Genomic DNA, 16,246 nt, shown 5'->3' on the forward strand with positions numbered 1-16,246 from the left:
GCCATAGGTACTCAGAAACTATTGCAGTTTAAGCTCGTAACAGGGAAAGAATACTATGCAAACATTTCTTTTTCATTGCTTCAATTTTGACATTAAAAATTGAAGTCACGGTCAGGATTATGTTATGCCAAAAAAAAAAAGTATAGCAATACCATTTCATGACAGTATGCAAAAAACAAGATAAAAGAAAAATCTTGAAGAATTTCTGGTTGCATTGTGTGCTGTTTATAGAGCAGAGATAAAAAGGGAATGGACAGTTGTGGCTTTTTTTTCGGTGCAAGGTGGCAGGAGATAAAGGTACCCACTCCACCCTGCCGGTTAGAGTAAGCGGAGGTACTGTGCCAGCTCTTCTGGCTATTCTGGATGAGCAGAGCAGTTTAAGTTTTGGGACGTTACTGAAACCTCCAAGGGGTGGGGGGAATATATTAAAGGCCTTTGGCCAGATTTATTCTCCACCCTCCTTAGATGTACCTCCTAAGAGGCAAAGCTCAGAATTCAGATGGCAGTTCTGATTCATCGCCAGACCAACAGACACATACTCAGAATATACGGACCATGTTTCTTCCCAACAGGTTTTAGAGCAGTAGTTTAAAATCAAAGATACAAGGTGTTCAAGATGCTCTCTTTGTGTGTGGCAGATATCTTTGTGCTAAGCAGAACAGTCATGGATGCTGTAGTATGAGTCTGTGTTATTTAACTGTCATGTTGGGAATATAACTTAAAAACCATACCTCATTTGGAGTGCTGAACACCTGTGTATGAATGCTACTTTAACTACTATTCCTTCTTTCATCTCAGTTCCTGCAGAACCTTTATTGTGCAAGTTTGCCGATGGAGGACAGAAAAAGAGACAGAATCAGAATAAATATATACAGAACGGAAGAGCATGGCACAGAGAAGGCGAGGTGAGACTTGTAAGTCCTCCCTTCAAGCTTTAGTGTGGGTGTACAATAATGAATACTTATGAAAATGATAGGCATTGAGACTTCTTGGCTTGGCTCTTTGGCATATTAAAAATGCACAAGCAACTCTTACCTGACAGTTTGCAACTCTATAAAATACTTAACTGTATCTTTCTGAAGAGGAAAAAAGGCAAAATGTGAACTTCATTAAAGTGAACAATAAAATCTTCAACTTGGTCAGGAATATGCCTGAGATATTTCTCGTATTATAAAACTACCTGAAACGTAACTTTATTTACATGTAGTAAATAACCCTTTGATTTATGCAGCACTGAAATGCACATCGCTTTCATAAGATTAAAATAGTATACCAATGCAGTGCAGCATTAATTTTTTTTAGTCACAGCTGTTCTAATCTTTAATGTTCAAGATAATAGTTTCATAGGCTTACTGTGGTTAGCAAGCCTAGACATCTCATTTATGTGAGACAAGAAAATTCAAATGTGTCTTCTGAAAAACAGCACTCTCCATTCATTCTTACAGTTAATATATTGTGGGCAACACCCTAACATAATCATCTTCATGCTCTGCCTCTCCAACACACACATGTTCTCTTAGCCAGGTATTTCATAGATTACATTTTGTTCCTCAGGCTGGGAACTTGGAAACTTGTATTCATAGCCAATATTGCTGACTCTCTTCACTGTATAATTACTTCTATGAGCGAGGGAAAGGTTAATTGACAGTAATAAACTATTTCAATACAAATTTTCAGTTAAACATAATACAACTAAAGAAGGAGTAAGAGAAATAATTTACAATCAAAATGAATTTTGTCAACTCTTTCTTTCCACTTTTTTTTTTTTTTTTAAAGGCTGGAATGACACTCACGTATGATCCAACCACAGCTGCTTTACAAAATGGGTATGTTAATGGCACACTAAGAAAAAAAAAATGTTTGCATTATGAAGGATGCACAGAACTGGCATTTAATAAATATTTCTGCATTTTCTAGATTTTATCCATCACCCTACAGTATTACAGCAAACAGAATGATCACTCAGACATCTATTACGCCATATATTGCTTCTCCGGTTTCCACATACCAGGTTTGTATTTAGAACTTAGTAGCTGAAATGGTTCATCAGAGTTTATGTTTATTTATCAATTGCTACATCTGGTTTTATGAATTCTCCAATAATGCTTCATTTTAATGAAGTGGCTTCTTCATGCTGTACAGCATCAAAATGACGGCCTTAAAAACTAAGAGTGTTTGTTTCAGGAAGCACAGCAATTTAATGAGATACATGGTGTTTTGCAAAACAAAGTCTCTAACTTGTGCTGATGGCTAAGGCATTTGTAGCCACTTCTGCATTTCACATATGATTTTTCTCCATGCTTTTTGAATTTTTCTCCAGGTTGTTTTGGGGGGGGGGGGGGAAGCCCAACAATAATGTGTAACGTAGTTGTACAAAGAAGGGTACAGAAACTTGCTTGACGTTAGAGAAGGAAATTTGAAAAAGAGTTCAGAGTTCAAATTACATTAGCATTCAAATTCAGTGGTTTTATATTAGGAGTAAAGCATTTAATAGTCTAGAACTGTGTTTCTAAACTAACAGTTACTTTATTTTCAACAATAAATTAAAACATGAATCATGCACATTTTTTGTTCTTAGATCCCAGTCCAAAGCTTCCTGAAAAGAAATTTTGATAGGTGTCATCTTGAGTCCCCACTAAGGGATACTGACAAACAGTTCAACATGCTGAGAAATGATATGGAACAGTTTTTGTACTTTGATATAAATCTCTTAGGAATCCTCAATTTTAGGGCATTGTACGTTTCAGTTTACAAACAAATTGCATTTAATGCAACTAGTGTGGCAGTCTCAGATGTATGCTCTGTTATTGCTACTTGAGACATGCCAATTATCCCAGTCTAAGCTAAATGATCAGCTATTTTGGCATTTTACTGTTTAACACATAGATGAAGTAAACATCAGTGATTCAGGTCATAAATAACCAAAACTAGTTAAATTTGGAAAATTTTTACCTCTGTATGTCAGGGGAAGGAGAAGAGGCTGTTTGCTTTTTAGTGAGAGAGATGTGCTGAGTTTTCTAGCTTACTATGGGTGAAAATGAATATAGAAGGCTATGTAGAAGGCTAATAGAGGCACTGTGGGCCATTTGATCAGTATTCCCTTGCAGAAATTTCCATGTACCCTCCCGTTCCAGGTGAGAAGAATGAGGAAGAATTGTCTAATATTAGTTTGGTGGTCTAATGCCTTCTTGCACGAGCAAAGCGTTATGTAGGAGTTAAAACCGTGTACTCTGGGGTAAAGGGCAGCTGGATTAATTTTATATTAATTTCTGAGGTGACTTATGCAACACAATGTTTGCTCTCAGCAGACGGTGCTAGTACTGTATTTTTCAGTATATTGAATCATTCTGCTTTGTACAGCAATACCTCAAAAATTACAGCAAGGTCTTGCCCAGAAAAATACTCCGGTAGAATTAGCTGCTGTTCTTTATTAAAATATATATTATTTGTCAATATGAGACTTTCAGATATTCAGAATCAAAGTAAAAGTTGGAAGTCGGCATGAAAATATACTTCTTAGCAATATAGTATCACTTTTCTGGGCTTATTGAGATAGGCAGACCACAACACTATGTTTCCAGAAATGTTGTTACCAGCTTTTCAATATACATGGCATGGAGCTTAAATTATTGTGGATGGAGTTATTAACATCATTATGCTTAAAGTGCTACAGTAATAGGAATTGAAAATTAAATTGAAGTATTCTGTATTAGGGAGGAAGGAGGTTCTTGGCCAGAAGAATTTCACAATTTGAGTGTTAGTCACATCTTCATTACTGATCCCTTCTCACTGAAACCTGCAGCATTCTGTCATCTACGCAACAGGACGTATCACAAGAGCATGGCTTATTTATTTTTTCTTTGAGGCATGGTATAACCTGTTCCTAGATTTATTCTTATTAAAGGTAAACAAACTTAATAAAGTTTTGGCTAGTGTTTGTTTCTGCAACTCCTGTATACCCAAATGACAGTACTAAGCCAGTTACTATCATAGTATGAGTAGATTAGCCAAAGCTTTAGTCAGGCTGCACCAGTATTTTTACCATTAACCTTTTGCCTGAGGAAAGGGAGGGTTCAAGTGTTTTCCATTTTTGAACTCGTGTTTGCTCTTTTTCTGATTGAAAAAGAAAAAAATATTACTCTGACTTGAAAGTCAGTACCAAAAGAGGGAAGAAATATTTCCATCTTGCAGAAAATACCTCACCTGGATTTTTTTCAAGACTGTCTGTCTACCTGTCGTGTTCACAGGACTCTGGGAATGATGGTAGAGGCATTTAAGGGGCTTTAAATGTCCAGCAGCAGTGGTGAGTCAGTTCTGCATGTGCAGTGCAGGTCAGAATCCTGCCTTATTCTACACACCTACAGGAGGTGGGATGGAAACATTTTCATTCTTACCTTTAATATTTCTTGCAGTACACTTTTTCAGAGAGCTGTTGCAACCAGCTCTTTTTAACTAAGATAACCATATAACCTATTAGTTTACCTTTTAATCTTTTTAATTTACCTTGTCATGCAAAATTAGGCATCCTACCTCAATTTAAGTATTTGGGTAGTCAGTGTTTTTGGAGAGAAAACGTGCTAGTTGCAAGAGCAGGAATGCTCATCAGAACCTTCTCCTCTTCCTGTGCTTTGGGAATAACATACTGCAATGTCTTGGAGAAGAACAATTCTTCTAAATCCTCTCCTTGTTCCTGGAACAAGATTCCAGCAGAATTCCTGGTTTCTTTTTCCCTTGTGAAAATCCAATAATGTATTTTATGCCGATCACACTAGAAGGCAAATGATGCTACACCTTCTGAGTTCCCAATTACTTTTCCCCAAAGGAATTTCAAAGACAGAAGGTGCCTCCTTTTTCAACACAGAAGAAATCTCTCATGCATCTATTTGAACCCTTTCAGTGTACTTGATAAAGTTTCTGAGACCTGCACTAAAAACATAGTACACTGTTATGAAAGGTATATGTAGTATATTGTCTCCAAATCTTGTTTCTGATTTACAGGTACAATCAACACACTTTTCATAGAAGTCAGTGTTGCTCCACAGAGTGACTAATTGCATTAAAAAGTGAATAAATAAGGGAGGGGGCTTGTTAACATGATTTATTAAGTTATTACTATATCTCAGTTGGAGTATTCAGGAAAAGAATGACTAAAATGAAAAATAAAATACGGATTTTATTCTAGGTTCAGAGTCCTTCTTGGATGCAGCCTCAACCATATATAATGCAGCACCCAGTAAGTTTTTATGCTTCTCCGTTGTTGTGTCACTGATTATATAAATGTTTCACATCCTTTAAACAACAGGAAATAGGTCAATTCCCGCCCAGTTACTTCCAGAGTTTTGAAAATTATATCATGATTAAATCTAGAATCAAAATGAAAAGAGAAACAAAGATAGTAACCTGAATTGGGGCCTCATTTTATTAGGAAAAAAAGAAAGCTGCCTTCAGGGTATCGAGGTGATGAGGACAATTAGAGTTACCAAGTCAGCATCCTGAGGAAACTTTTTCTTTTTTTCTTTTCTTTTTTTTTTTTTTTAATTTAAATGAAAAGCACTTTGCAAATATGAATGTTTTACATACTATTTACCTATCAGGAGCTGGAATTGAAGACCCAACGTTTTAGAATGGGTCTAGAATAGTTCAAACTGGATAATTTGTGAAAGACAGATGGATGTAGTGATATAAATGACATTATGGGCACTCACTTGAGAAAACCTGCATAGCTTGTTCTGGCTTCACCGCTCATGAGTAATGCTAGTCTCCCTACACTTGTGGCTGTGGCATCTGTACCAGACTGTCAGGCATTCTAATCTATACTCTCCATGATATTTTACTTCTTGTCTATGTCATTTGCCAATTAAGTACCATTATATCTGAGATTTATTAGGTTTCTTGAGATGAGCATTACAAATAATAACAGGCGGCTTAATATATGCACTCCTGTACTTAACAAACAAGTCTGTTTCCAGATATAGAAAGGATATTGTCCTGACTTTAATTAACCTCTCCATGCAGATTATAGAATGTAAATCTTCTTGGCAGAACGTTTTCTTCTTGTGCATGCAGAGAAGGTGATACTGAACCAGAACACCCTCTCACACACTTACTTGTTGTATTTGTGGTTTTTGATGTTAAACGCACACGCATACAACTGTTTTTAACTTTTCTTTCTATCAACACAGACTTTCATTAAAAAAATCTTGCAAATCATGCTGTGAAAGACACACGTTGATATGTTATAATGCTATAACATGTATTAGTTTCACAGGTATACAAGATGAGATTTCACAGTTGAAAATAAAGATCTAATTCCTGACTGAAGTTCAGTTTTGGCCTGTGCAGAGACTGGTGCTGTCTTGCTCATTTGCTTTGCAGAGAAGCCTGCAGTCTACAGACAGGAAATTCTTTTAGTGTTTGATGTGCCTGTGACTCATTTCATCTACACTGATCACGTGGTTGTTTTTCCAACTATACTCTCTACGTTTTTTTCTTTTTTCTTTTGAAGGATTAGGTATTGATTCAAAATACTGGCTTTCAGTACACTGCAATTATTTCTGTTAGTTTTGAACCTCCATCAATTTTAATCCACACTGCTGCAAGCATAAGTCATACAAAGTATTTGGAAATGTGTTTTTGTGCAACATGATTGGTAAAATGAAATTTGTTCATAACCCTCCATTTCAGATTATTCTGAAAACCTTACGAGTGTGCCCTCCATATTTAGCAATCTCAAGTGTTTAAAAATTCAACATACACTTTTTATGAAGTTAACAAAATGGTACAGGAGTGGTAGAAAGGTCATCACAGTAGCTAGTATTTAGACAAAGAATCACCATAGCTAACCCACTCTTCTAAAACATGTGTGCTAATGAAACCAGCCATTAAGTAGGGCAGCTGTCTTGTGTATGAACGTCGCATGTGACAGATAGAATTCTCCTAACACAAAAGTTCCTCCAAAGCCTCCATTCCTAAAGATGAGATAAAAGTTTCTTCCTAAAGCCTGAAATTCCAAAGCTTAAGCTAAGTGAATCTATACCTGGTAACGTGTGCAGATTTTTGCTTTAAAGGTAGCATCTGGTTAAACTCATATTTTACAAAGTGTTTTCAGCAGGTCTCTCAAGTGCATTGTACCTCAGTTGCATGTTCAATAGGAAGTCAATGCAGTTCTTATCCCATTACCAAACTGTGCAAAACGCATCTGCTCGAGTAGAATATTCAGGATGCCCCAGACCTGCATCCTGAGTCAGTGCCTGGGATTAAGGAGAGCTCTTGTAGTATATCCCCTCGGAAGGACAGCCCATACTTAGACTCTCAAATCAAAAATGTAATTAAAATCTGAGCGTTGCTACAACCATTTCTTTCTTTCTCTGTTTTAATAGGGTGCTGTACTGACTCCCTCCATGGACCACACCATGTCACTACAGCCTGCATCAATGATAAGCCCTCTGACGCAGCAGATGAGTCATCTTTCGTTAGGCAGTACTGGAACAGTATGTAGCAATTTAATACAAAATAGAATTTACATAAGTAGAAAATACTGCATGTAGATCACAGTATGCATGTGCAGCTTGCATGTGGAAAAAAAGTAATCCTTTAAGTAGTCTTTCATCCAATAAAATATTAAGAACTGTCTCCATTTTTAAATCATATTCAGCAGTTTTTATTCAGACTGTTAGTTGACCAGGAACTGGAAATGAGTAAATAAAAATAAATCAAAGGAAGTGAAAGGAATTCAGGAGGTAACTCCAGAGTTGTATCAAAAAAGAAAAAATAGTTGTTTTTACTCTTCAGGAGATCAGAGTTGCAGAAAGTAATACAAAGTGTGGAACAGAAACTAAACCAGAAGAACAGATGCAGACTAGCTTCTAAATTGAAAGACCCTTCTTTCTGAGCAGATAGAATTAAAAAAGAAAAGATGATGGTTGGGATTAACAGAGAAGGAAGAGTCCTTTACCTAGTCTTTGAAGTCTAAATTTGAGTTTTCTCAAAACAGGTATCTCACTTTTCTGAAAACCCTATTGATTTCAGACACAAAAGTCTTTCTCTCATGTATAGTGCTTTAGGGAAACAGTCAATATCTATTAAACAATATCATGATAGGTGTTTTGAATACTCTTTATTTGGGCTTTAACTCAACTTAATGGACTCTCTGTCTTTCTAGTACATGCCAGCCACAACAGCTATGCAAGGAGCCTACATACCCCAATATACACATGTCCAGACAGCAGCGGTTCCTGTTGAGGTCAGTATATTTTATAAAAGACCAGAGATAAGAGACATGAATATGGTATTAGATTTTTTTTTGCTAGGAAAACTACTGTTTAAAGCCTAACATTGTAACTGTGAATGTACTGTGAATACAGTGTACATTAAAACTATAAAGTGTCATCATTCTCAACTAACTTAACTAGTATTATAACAAAGAATGACCTGTACTTGTAGCAGTACAGTACTTAGAGCAGTCTTCCATATGAGCGTAGCTCAGATGAACTTTGTGTTTTGTGAAGCCTAACTTCCTATAGGAACAAGCCAGGCGGTATATTGTAGTTTTGATCTTTCATTTAGTTTTCCTGTGAGCAAACTTCTCTGCCAACAGACCGTGATTGTAACTTTTTACAAAGAATCCCAATTTTACCCTGGCATCTCAGGATACCGTCCATTTTTTCCTAATAAACCCTTCTGCAAGTCCAGTTGAAGAGCATAAGTAAATGGTAGGCAATAGTTTGTCTACTATTTTGACTTACCTTACACCCTTTCATAGGTCAGTACTTCTTCAACAGAGGAGCTAGACAAGGTATGCTGCAGCTCTTGTGTTCAGAATGAGTGCTAGACAGTCCCTTTGAGAGCCTGTAAGAAAAAACGTTTCACTTCAAAGTCCATCTGTCCAGAAACTCCAGAACTTGTTTGGTTCAGTTTATGCATCTGCCTATGTGGGTCGGAGAAGGACTTTTGGTAATTAGCTGATTGCACTGTCTACCAGAGCACTGTCAGCTGAATTAATTCCCTGGTTTCTGAGGGGTCTGTGTGCAAAGTCCCAACTACAATTCTTTGTGTTGCCTAGTGCCAATCACACCATGGTACTCAAAGCGATAGTGTTTGTACATGTGGTAAGCAGATCTCATTCGTCTCACTGCCCCTCAAAAGGAGAGGGGCAGAATGCTCTTTTGCATTTGCAGATAGAAAATATACTAGCAGTTATTTGCTCCCTCTGTGTATTTATTTCTGTAATGTCAAAGGTTTGTGGGGTTTTTTGATTATCATCAAAGCAGCTGAGGAAATACAAGGTTTGCATGATCATTTTATTTCTCTGCTGAAATGTAAATCAATGCAAAGTTAACACCTCAAATTTGGAATACCCCACTTGAGAAATGTTAGACTTCGGATTTGAAGACTGTTAATTGCATGAGTCACATGGAAATACAGATTGCAGATAATGTTGCCTGATTTTGTGTTTCATGTCTTGTCTTCCTTTTTATTTGCAGGAAGCCAGTGGTCAACAACAGGTTACAGTAGAGACGTCCAGTGACCATTCTCCGTATACGTATCAGCAAAATAAGTAACTGTGAGGTAGGGGCTCATCCTGTCACATGAAAGATGTGAATTCAAAGATATTTTATTTCATAACTTACAGTACTCTGTATTGAAAATTTTTTTTATGTCATATAAATAACACTGATAATATCTGGGGACAGGCAGCGAAGTTAATTTGAACTTGGCCAGAGTTAGAAGCCAGGAAAGGAAGCACAGGTTCCAGAAACGAGTTAATGAATTATGAGTAATAGTGTTTTAATAATTTCTCTATAGCATAACTGGATTATCTTGGATTTTAATTTGTTCATCTTGGCAGCATGCTGTGTACAAGACTAACAATGAATTAGTGCAAAAATACGAGAATCACAATGCTAAAGGGAACTGTATTTATACGTATAATATCCTCTAGTTCTGTGGTACACGTAAGATTTGGAAGCAGCTTTGCAACTGACTTACCACAGGCAGGGGGGTGGTCTGGTAGAAATCCTTGCTGACCTTTTCTCCTGAAGACTTCCCTGCTCATCGTTTATTCTAGGAAAAAGCAGTTTGGTCCAGAATTTTGTCAATTAATTTTTAATCCACGTCCTTTTTTGGCTCTAATTCCAGAGTTTTACTTTCCTACTCTAGGTTTCCTCTGGTTTTGCTTGCATGGCCTTTCTTTACTAACCAATCATTAGCTTTTACCCGAACTCCTTCCATGCAAAATTTTTGCTTTCTGTAGCTTGCCATCCTGAAAATAGTTTGCACTAACCATTCCCTTCTCCATCCTCCATGTTTTAAAATTCTGGAATTTAATCTTTTTCTGAGTGCTGTGTAAGCCAGGCTACTTGACTACATAATTTTTTTTTATCAAATTTTGTAAGACCTCATATTGAAAAATTCCATTCAGCTGCCATAATGTGCTAGAGGCCGTCTTAGAAGGGTTTTTCTACAGCCCTCCCGGCATTTATTAGATACTCAAAAATCATGATCAGTTATGTGCAAAGAATTTCTGTGTGATCTTTTCTCTAAAATGTATAGTTCTAACAGTACACACGTTTTGGCATTACCTTTGATTTTGCAGGTCAGCTGTGCTATTTGGCAACACTGCTCTCATCCCCGTTATTGGCATAACTTCTTATATGTTCAAGAATGTAAAGATAGAAACAAACCAATAGGGAAACTTCACACATTCAACAGATGGCACAGTCTGCATAGCGCAACATATGACCTGTGTTTATTATTGTAGTCTGGCCAAATGCTGGCATCTAGAGAAAGCCCACATCCTTGATTTGCTTCCAGGGCAGGGAGAAAGCAAAGCCACAGACTCTTCTCGTTCTCCATCTCCTAGTGTTAAAATCATGGCTCCTGCACGTTTCCCATGCCAAGGCTGTTGGCTGGTGTTAACCGCTTTTCAAGGAATTATTTGTTTTGCCTTAAGTCTTCCCTGTGGGCGTTTAAAACCTCCTTACCAATAGAGATCTGTGGTAGACGGCGAAGCATAATCCTGCATGTCATCTCCCCGTCCTGCCTCTCTCTCCCAGCCTGTCAGTATCTTTCCCATAGACTGGGGCCAGGCAGGAGGAGCAGCGTTTTTGTCTCCTGAAAGGATGAGATGTGTTGCCACCTGAGACACATTTTGTAATGATGACTCTGTGTAGAATACCAAGCTCTGTGAGCAACTCTGTGCGTTTGCTGTAAGCCAATCCTCCACATATGTTATTCTTCAGAGAAGTACCATTACCTGTATTTATATGCAGTAAGAGCCAGTGAAATCTATGTCAGCAGTGGCTATGGCAGTGGGCACGTGGGGAAGGTTAATATTACTCAGCTGATTTCAGCCTCAGAGTATGGCATTTGGTATTTCTGTCCCTGGAACATGTTGGTACTTGTCATTTTTCAGACAGGTGAAGGGGAGGGAATTGACAGTTATTTCTTGCCCCAAATACAGGGAACCCTGCAGTCTCTTAATCGTTATGGCTTCGTTACTATTGTCAAACTGAAACTTCTTTCTAAATGCACATGTGGCACTTTTGGGAATGTCCTATTAAAAGTTAATATACATATTGCCATAAATAAGGGGTAAATGACAACTAGCACATTTGCGGCAGTGGATGCAGTCAGTCAAATACACAGCATCTTTCCTGTGGCAGCTACATTTAATAACTTTATAGCTTCTTTTCAAAAAGTTGCTACTATGTGAAAATAGTCAATGGGACTTGACAAAAAAAACCCTGTTATAATTATATATGCACCTATAAAAGTACAAGCCTTAAAATACGAGACTTTGTCTTGCCTTGAGGATTCCAAAGATTGTTTAAACTTTTTTTTATTAGCTGGGTATTTTTTTAAACCCATATGGCAATATAAGCCAATACAGTAAATTGAGAAGTCTTCCTTCAAATTTAATGAGCCCTGAATTGCTGTTAAGTATTAGCCATCGTGGAGGCACAGTAGCTGTCTCTGCCTTAGCTGTTGTACATAGCCTCCCTGAGGCTGCACCAAAAGAAAGTTGTGTTCCTTTTCCAGAGATCAAAATCCTTGGAGGTGCCACAGGAGTAAGCTCACACACTCAACCACTTTTGGTCAATTACAAGGAGACAACAATAACAAAACAACAAAGAAGTGAATAGCTTTGAATGCAGTCTCGTGGTTCCCCAGTGGGAACTCTGCATGCTGAATAGGTATTAGAGATAGCGGGGGAAAATACAAGACAGGCTGTATCCTGGTGGAGAGCCTTATCCTGGGAAGGGCCAAGCACCTGTAGTGCCACCTCTGTTACTTCTCACATTTATAGTCAGATTCACTTAGTCTTCTCACAGCTGTCTAAAATAGGAAATGATTTAGTTTTATGGACAGTTACATTAGGAAAAAAGCGTGCAATCGTAACTCCACTCTAGCTCTGACCTTTCTGTGTTACAGATGTCCAGTGTTGACCCGGCCTGGAGAAGGGTGCAAAGGCTGAAACAATCATGGATTTTACCGATCAATTGTGCTTTAGGAATTATTGACAGTTTTGCACAGGTTCTTGAAAATGTTATTTATAATGAAATCAACTAAAACTATTTTTGCTATAAGTTCTATAAGGTGCATAAGAAAAACCTTAAATTCATCTAGTAGCTGTTCCCATGAACAGGTTTATTTTAGTAAAAAAAAAATTTTTATCAAGTGTTATGACGCAAAAAAAAAAAAATTCAAATTTCTGGGTATGCACAGATGACCACGAAGACTTATTCACGTGCATGACAGAATTTGTGTTTTGGTTTATTTTTATTTTGTTTGGTTTTTTTTTAATTGTATGAAATGGGTTTTCTGAAGTTTAAAATAGTAAAACATCTAAGATGATGTTCTGTGCTTGCAGTGTGTGAGTGTTGCTTTAGTGCAGTGTTGCAGTTATAGTGTCTGGTCTTTTAGCTTTCTGTTTTTCTTTTAACGTAGTGTGAAGTGTCTTATCCTTTTCTATAAATTCCAATTTGCCTTAAATCTTTCAATGCTGTAGCTGTTTCAGTAAGTAGTCCAAACTAATGGTGTAGAATGCTTTGACCAAATGAGCTGGTCTATTATGCCTTGTAAAACAGCAGCATAGGGCTTTTAAAGGTAGTCAATAAAAATTGCTGAAAATTTGGCTTTTTTAATGTGTAGTAAGTGTTTTTAATGATTTTTCACATAATATGTAAGGTAGTGAAATGCAAGAGGGGAAAAAATGTTTTGTGTGAAACACATTTTCTGACTGGGGAAATTTTAATAGGATAAATTGTTTGTAAGGCCATATGCCAATAGTTCCCTCTGGTAGTTTGAATGATTTAGGAACTCTGCTGTATGATGCAATGTAAAATCTTTTTTTGCCTTTTTTCAGAAACTAACTTGATGTTCTAGTTTTAGCATAGGTAGAGTAGGGAGTTTGGGGTGGGGATATCACCGAATGTTTTTGTCCTTCCTTTATACTAATGATAGTGCTTTAGGATGAGGATTGTGCTGAGACTTAGCAAACAGAAAAGTTGCTATTACAGCAAAATGGCAAAAGCTAAAGGACTTGTTTTCAAACATACGCTGAGATGTAAGTAGAAGCATAATTGATTGGGTACTAGCTCTCTATAGTAGGTAAATAAAAATAAAAAGACTTGGCACTTTTAAAAGGTAACTTTACCAAAGAACAAAGAGCCAGTAACCAATAATTCTGATTTGTCTCAGCATTACGTCTTCTGTACTCTTTATTTTTGCCGGACCAGTTTGCGGTTAGGAGAATGTGCCTTTTTTGTACATTTGCATTTAGGTTTTATAATTTTAATTGATGTATGGACACAAAAGCATGAAGGAAGACTTGGATCCAAGCAGTGCCACACTTTACATCATCACTACAAGTGTTAAGTGTAAAGAAAACCAGTTTTGAAACTATGAAATTCCTGATTCATAAATACACAGTTATTTGTACTTCACATATTAGATAATTCACTGCTACTAGAGCTCTTTATTACAATTGCATATGTTTTAAATCGAATGATAAATTAAGTTGTCTTCCAAAACTGTGTACTTCTCTGGTCAGCTGTACATGATCAGTTATCTACCTCAAAGTTTATTTCCTTTTGTATTGGGACAGGTTGCTGGCCCTCCCTGTTTCCACAGACCAAATCATCCTAGCTCGGGAGCTAGGGCTAAGCAGTTGTTTCTTTCAAGTATTTTTTAGTTTTTAAATTTTGTGTGAGTATTGGAGTATAGATGTCGGTGACATTTCATAGTTTCAAAAGTAAATTGCTGCTCTGAGAAGTGTAGATTCTAGTGAAATACATAGTCATAAGAGATGTGTTTTTGTTTTTTCTTTTTTTAAAAAGTTGTGGTATTATTGGTTCTATGCTCCCTGGAATATTACTGCTTTGTAAAAGTCCAGACTTCCTGCAGCACCTTGCCTGTATCTGGTAACTTTCCAAACCTGGGTCTCTCACTACTTGATATTTTTGCGTTAATTAAAACTGCAGTATGATAGCTGTGTTAGAGGGAGGGAAGAGCTGCTGCCAGAAATGTCTGAACTAAGTGCCATACTCATTGTCTGGGTAAGATTTGGGAAATTTAACCTCTGTACATAAAGAAATAATCAGTTACTTAAACATCACATAGTAGACAGCCATTAAATTATAAAAAATTAATTTATGAAGAAAGACCTTTTGTACAGATTGAAAAAAAAAGATTTTCATAGAGATATCTATATGATCAAGAGAGTTAATTTTTTATTTTTGTTTTACTAGTGCCACAAACTTGCCAGTGGTAACTTATTTGTCCGGTTCAAGATAACTCTGTAGTTTTGTTTCCTAGGACTTGTTGTTAAACGCCAAAAGACATTTTTGAACTGTAAATTTGATTAGATTGTTAGCTTTTTTCTGTTTTATTTCTTTGAAAACTTTTGAATAAAAAAGATCCAAAAAAATGAAAATGCATCGTCTTTTTCCTTCAGCCCTTCCTTTATTGGGGGAAAACCCAAACAGGTTATGGTAAGACCTTCGTGTTTATTTTGAAGCGCTCGGAGTTGCTTTCTGCCTTACAGTCTGGGTTTTTCCCTCCTCTATCTTTTGTTAAAATGAAGTTTTAACTCTTTCAAACCACATTACAAAGTCACTCATTCTTTCAGACAAAACAGGAAAAGACGTATGAAAAATATATGATGAAATACCTGATTTGAATGTAAGAACTCTGTTGTCCTCTGTGTCAGCCCACATGGACAGTTGTATGTAACCAGGCCTGCACGCTGTAGCTGTAAATGCCAGCCAGTTTTCCAGAAGTAAGGGTGGAGGTGGAGGGTCACTTTGGTAGTTCGTAGCATTGAACTGCTGCCTGAAAGTGCTTTCGTCTTCCCAAGTGCAGTAGCGTTGGCTGGCATACCCAGTTCTGGAGAGCTGAGGTGATACTTCACTGGAATTCAAAATGATCCCGAGTGTTTGCCTTCCAGCTGCAATCTTTAAGCACTTTATTTCTTTAAAGATAATCTCTGGTTTTATTATCCTTTTGGCAAGATCACTACCGCTGATGGTGTGTATCAGATAGAGGACTGCTCTGCCCAAAGTAAGGCTTAGGAAAGAAAGAGAGGAAGATAGATACAAACTATTGTGACTCCTCAGCCAAATGCTTTACCAATTGCATGGTCCTCGACGTAGCTTTATATCGACGCGTATGGCAGGAGAGGGCTCTGACCTAGTCTTGGGCGCCCAAGGGTGCACCCAGTGGCAGAGCAGTGGCTGGGTGATCCAGTGGGCTCCTGCACCTTGCCACCAGTGCTGAATAGGTAAAGTGGAGGCTCGCTCCCTGCAGGCTGTGGTGCCCTGGAGAACCCTCTTCCCCTTGGGAGACAGTCCTTCACATTATACACCTGGTTTTGACATATCCCAAGGGCTCTGCCAGCCCTGCGGCAGGCCAGGCAGCCTGCTGGGTGGGTTAGCTGGGGTCACGCTGCAGGCAGTGCGCAGCCCAAGCTTTCGGTCACACGATACTAATGCAAGATACTGAGAATAAATGTGTTTCCAGTGGAGCTAGCGAAAGGGACTCACCTAGAAGTTAGGAAACCTGATTTACATTAGCTTATGCAATAAAGACATCCTCGACAATGATGGCTCATTATTAATGAAGAGAAAAAAACCGTCATGCTGTATGCTACTAAACACATTTAGACTCCTGTAACTGGAGAAATGCCATTTTTACCATTTTGTGGTAACTTAAATACTGGCCCAGTATGTTGCCTGTCTAAAATGCA

The 16,246-nt window shown here is 37.6% G+C and overlaps 1 protein-coding gene across 4 annotated transcripts in view; it reads left to right on the forward strand.

Moving 5' to 3' along the window:
• The window catches only part of RBMS1 (RNA binding motif single stranded interacting protein 1), a 148,799-nt gene extending 133,866 nt beyond the window's left edge, over positions 1–14,933 (forward strand). For 3 of the 4 annotated variants that reach the window (XM_050899611.1, XM_050899613.1, XM_050899614.1), the window contains exons 7-14: positions 799–914; positions 1,777–1,826; positions 1,918–2,011; positions 5,183–5,233; positions 7,380–7,490; positions 8,162–8,242; positions 9,483–9,567; positions 12,433–14,933. In XM_050899611.1, the coding sequence (XP_050755568.1) occupies positions 799–914; positions 1,777–1,826; positions 1,918–2,011; positions 5,183–5,233; positions 7,380–7,490; positions 8,162–8,242; positions 9,483–9,560 (581 nt within the window). In that variant the 3' untranslated portion in view covers positions 9,561–9,567; positions 12,433–14,933. The remainder of the gene's footprint in view (positions 1–798; positions 915–1,776; positions 1,827–1,917; positions 2,012–5,182; positions 5,234–7,379; positions 7,491–8,161; positions 8,243–9,482; positions 9,568–12,432) is intronic. The other variant, XM_050899612.1, reaches the window with a different exon arrangement.
• Positions 14,934–16,246: the final 1,313 nt, after the last annotated feature.

This window comes from Gymnogyps californianus, chromosome 7 (genome assembly GCF_018139145.2).
Source record: "Gymnogyps californianus isolate 813 chromosome 7, ASM1813914v2, whole genome shotgun sequence".
Taxonomy (NCBI): domain Eukaryota; kingdom Metazoa; phylum Chordata; class Aves; order Accipitriformes; family Cathartidae; genus Gymnogyps; species Gymnogyps californianus.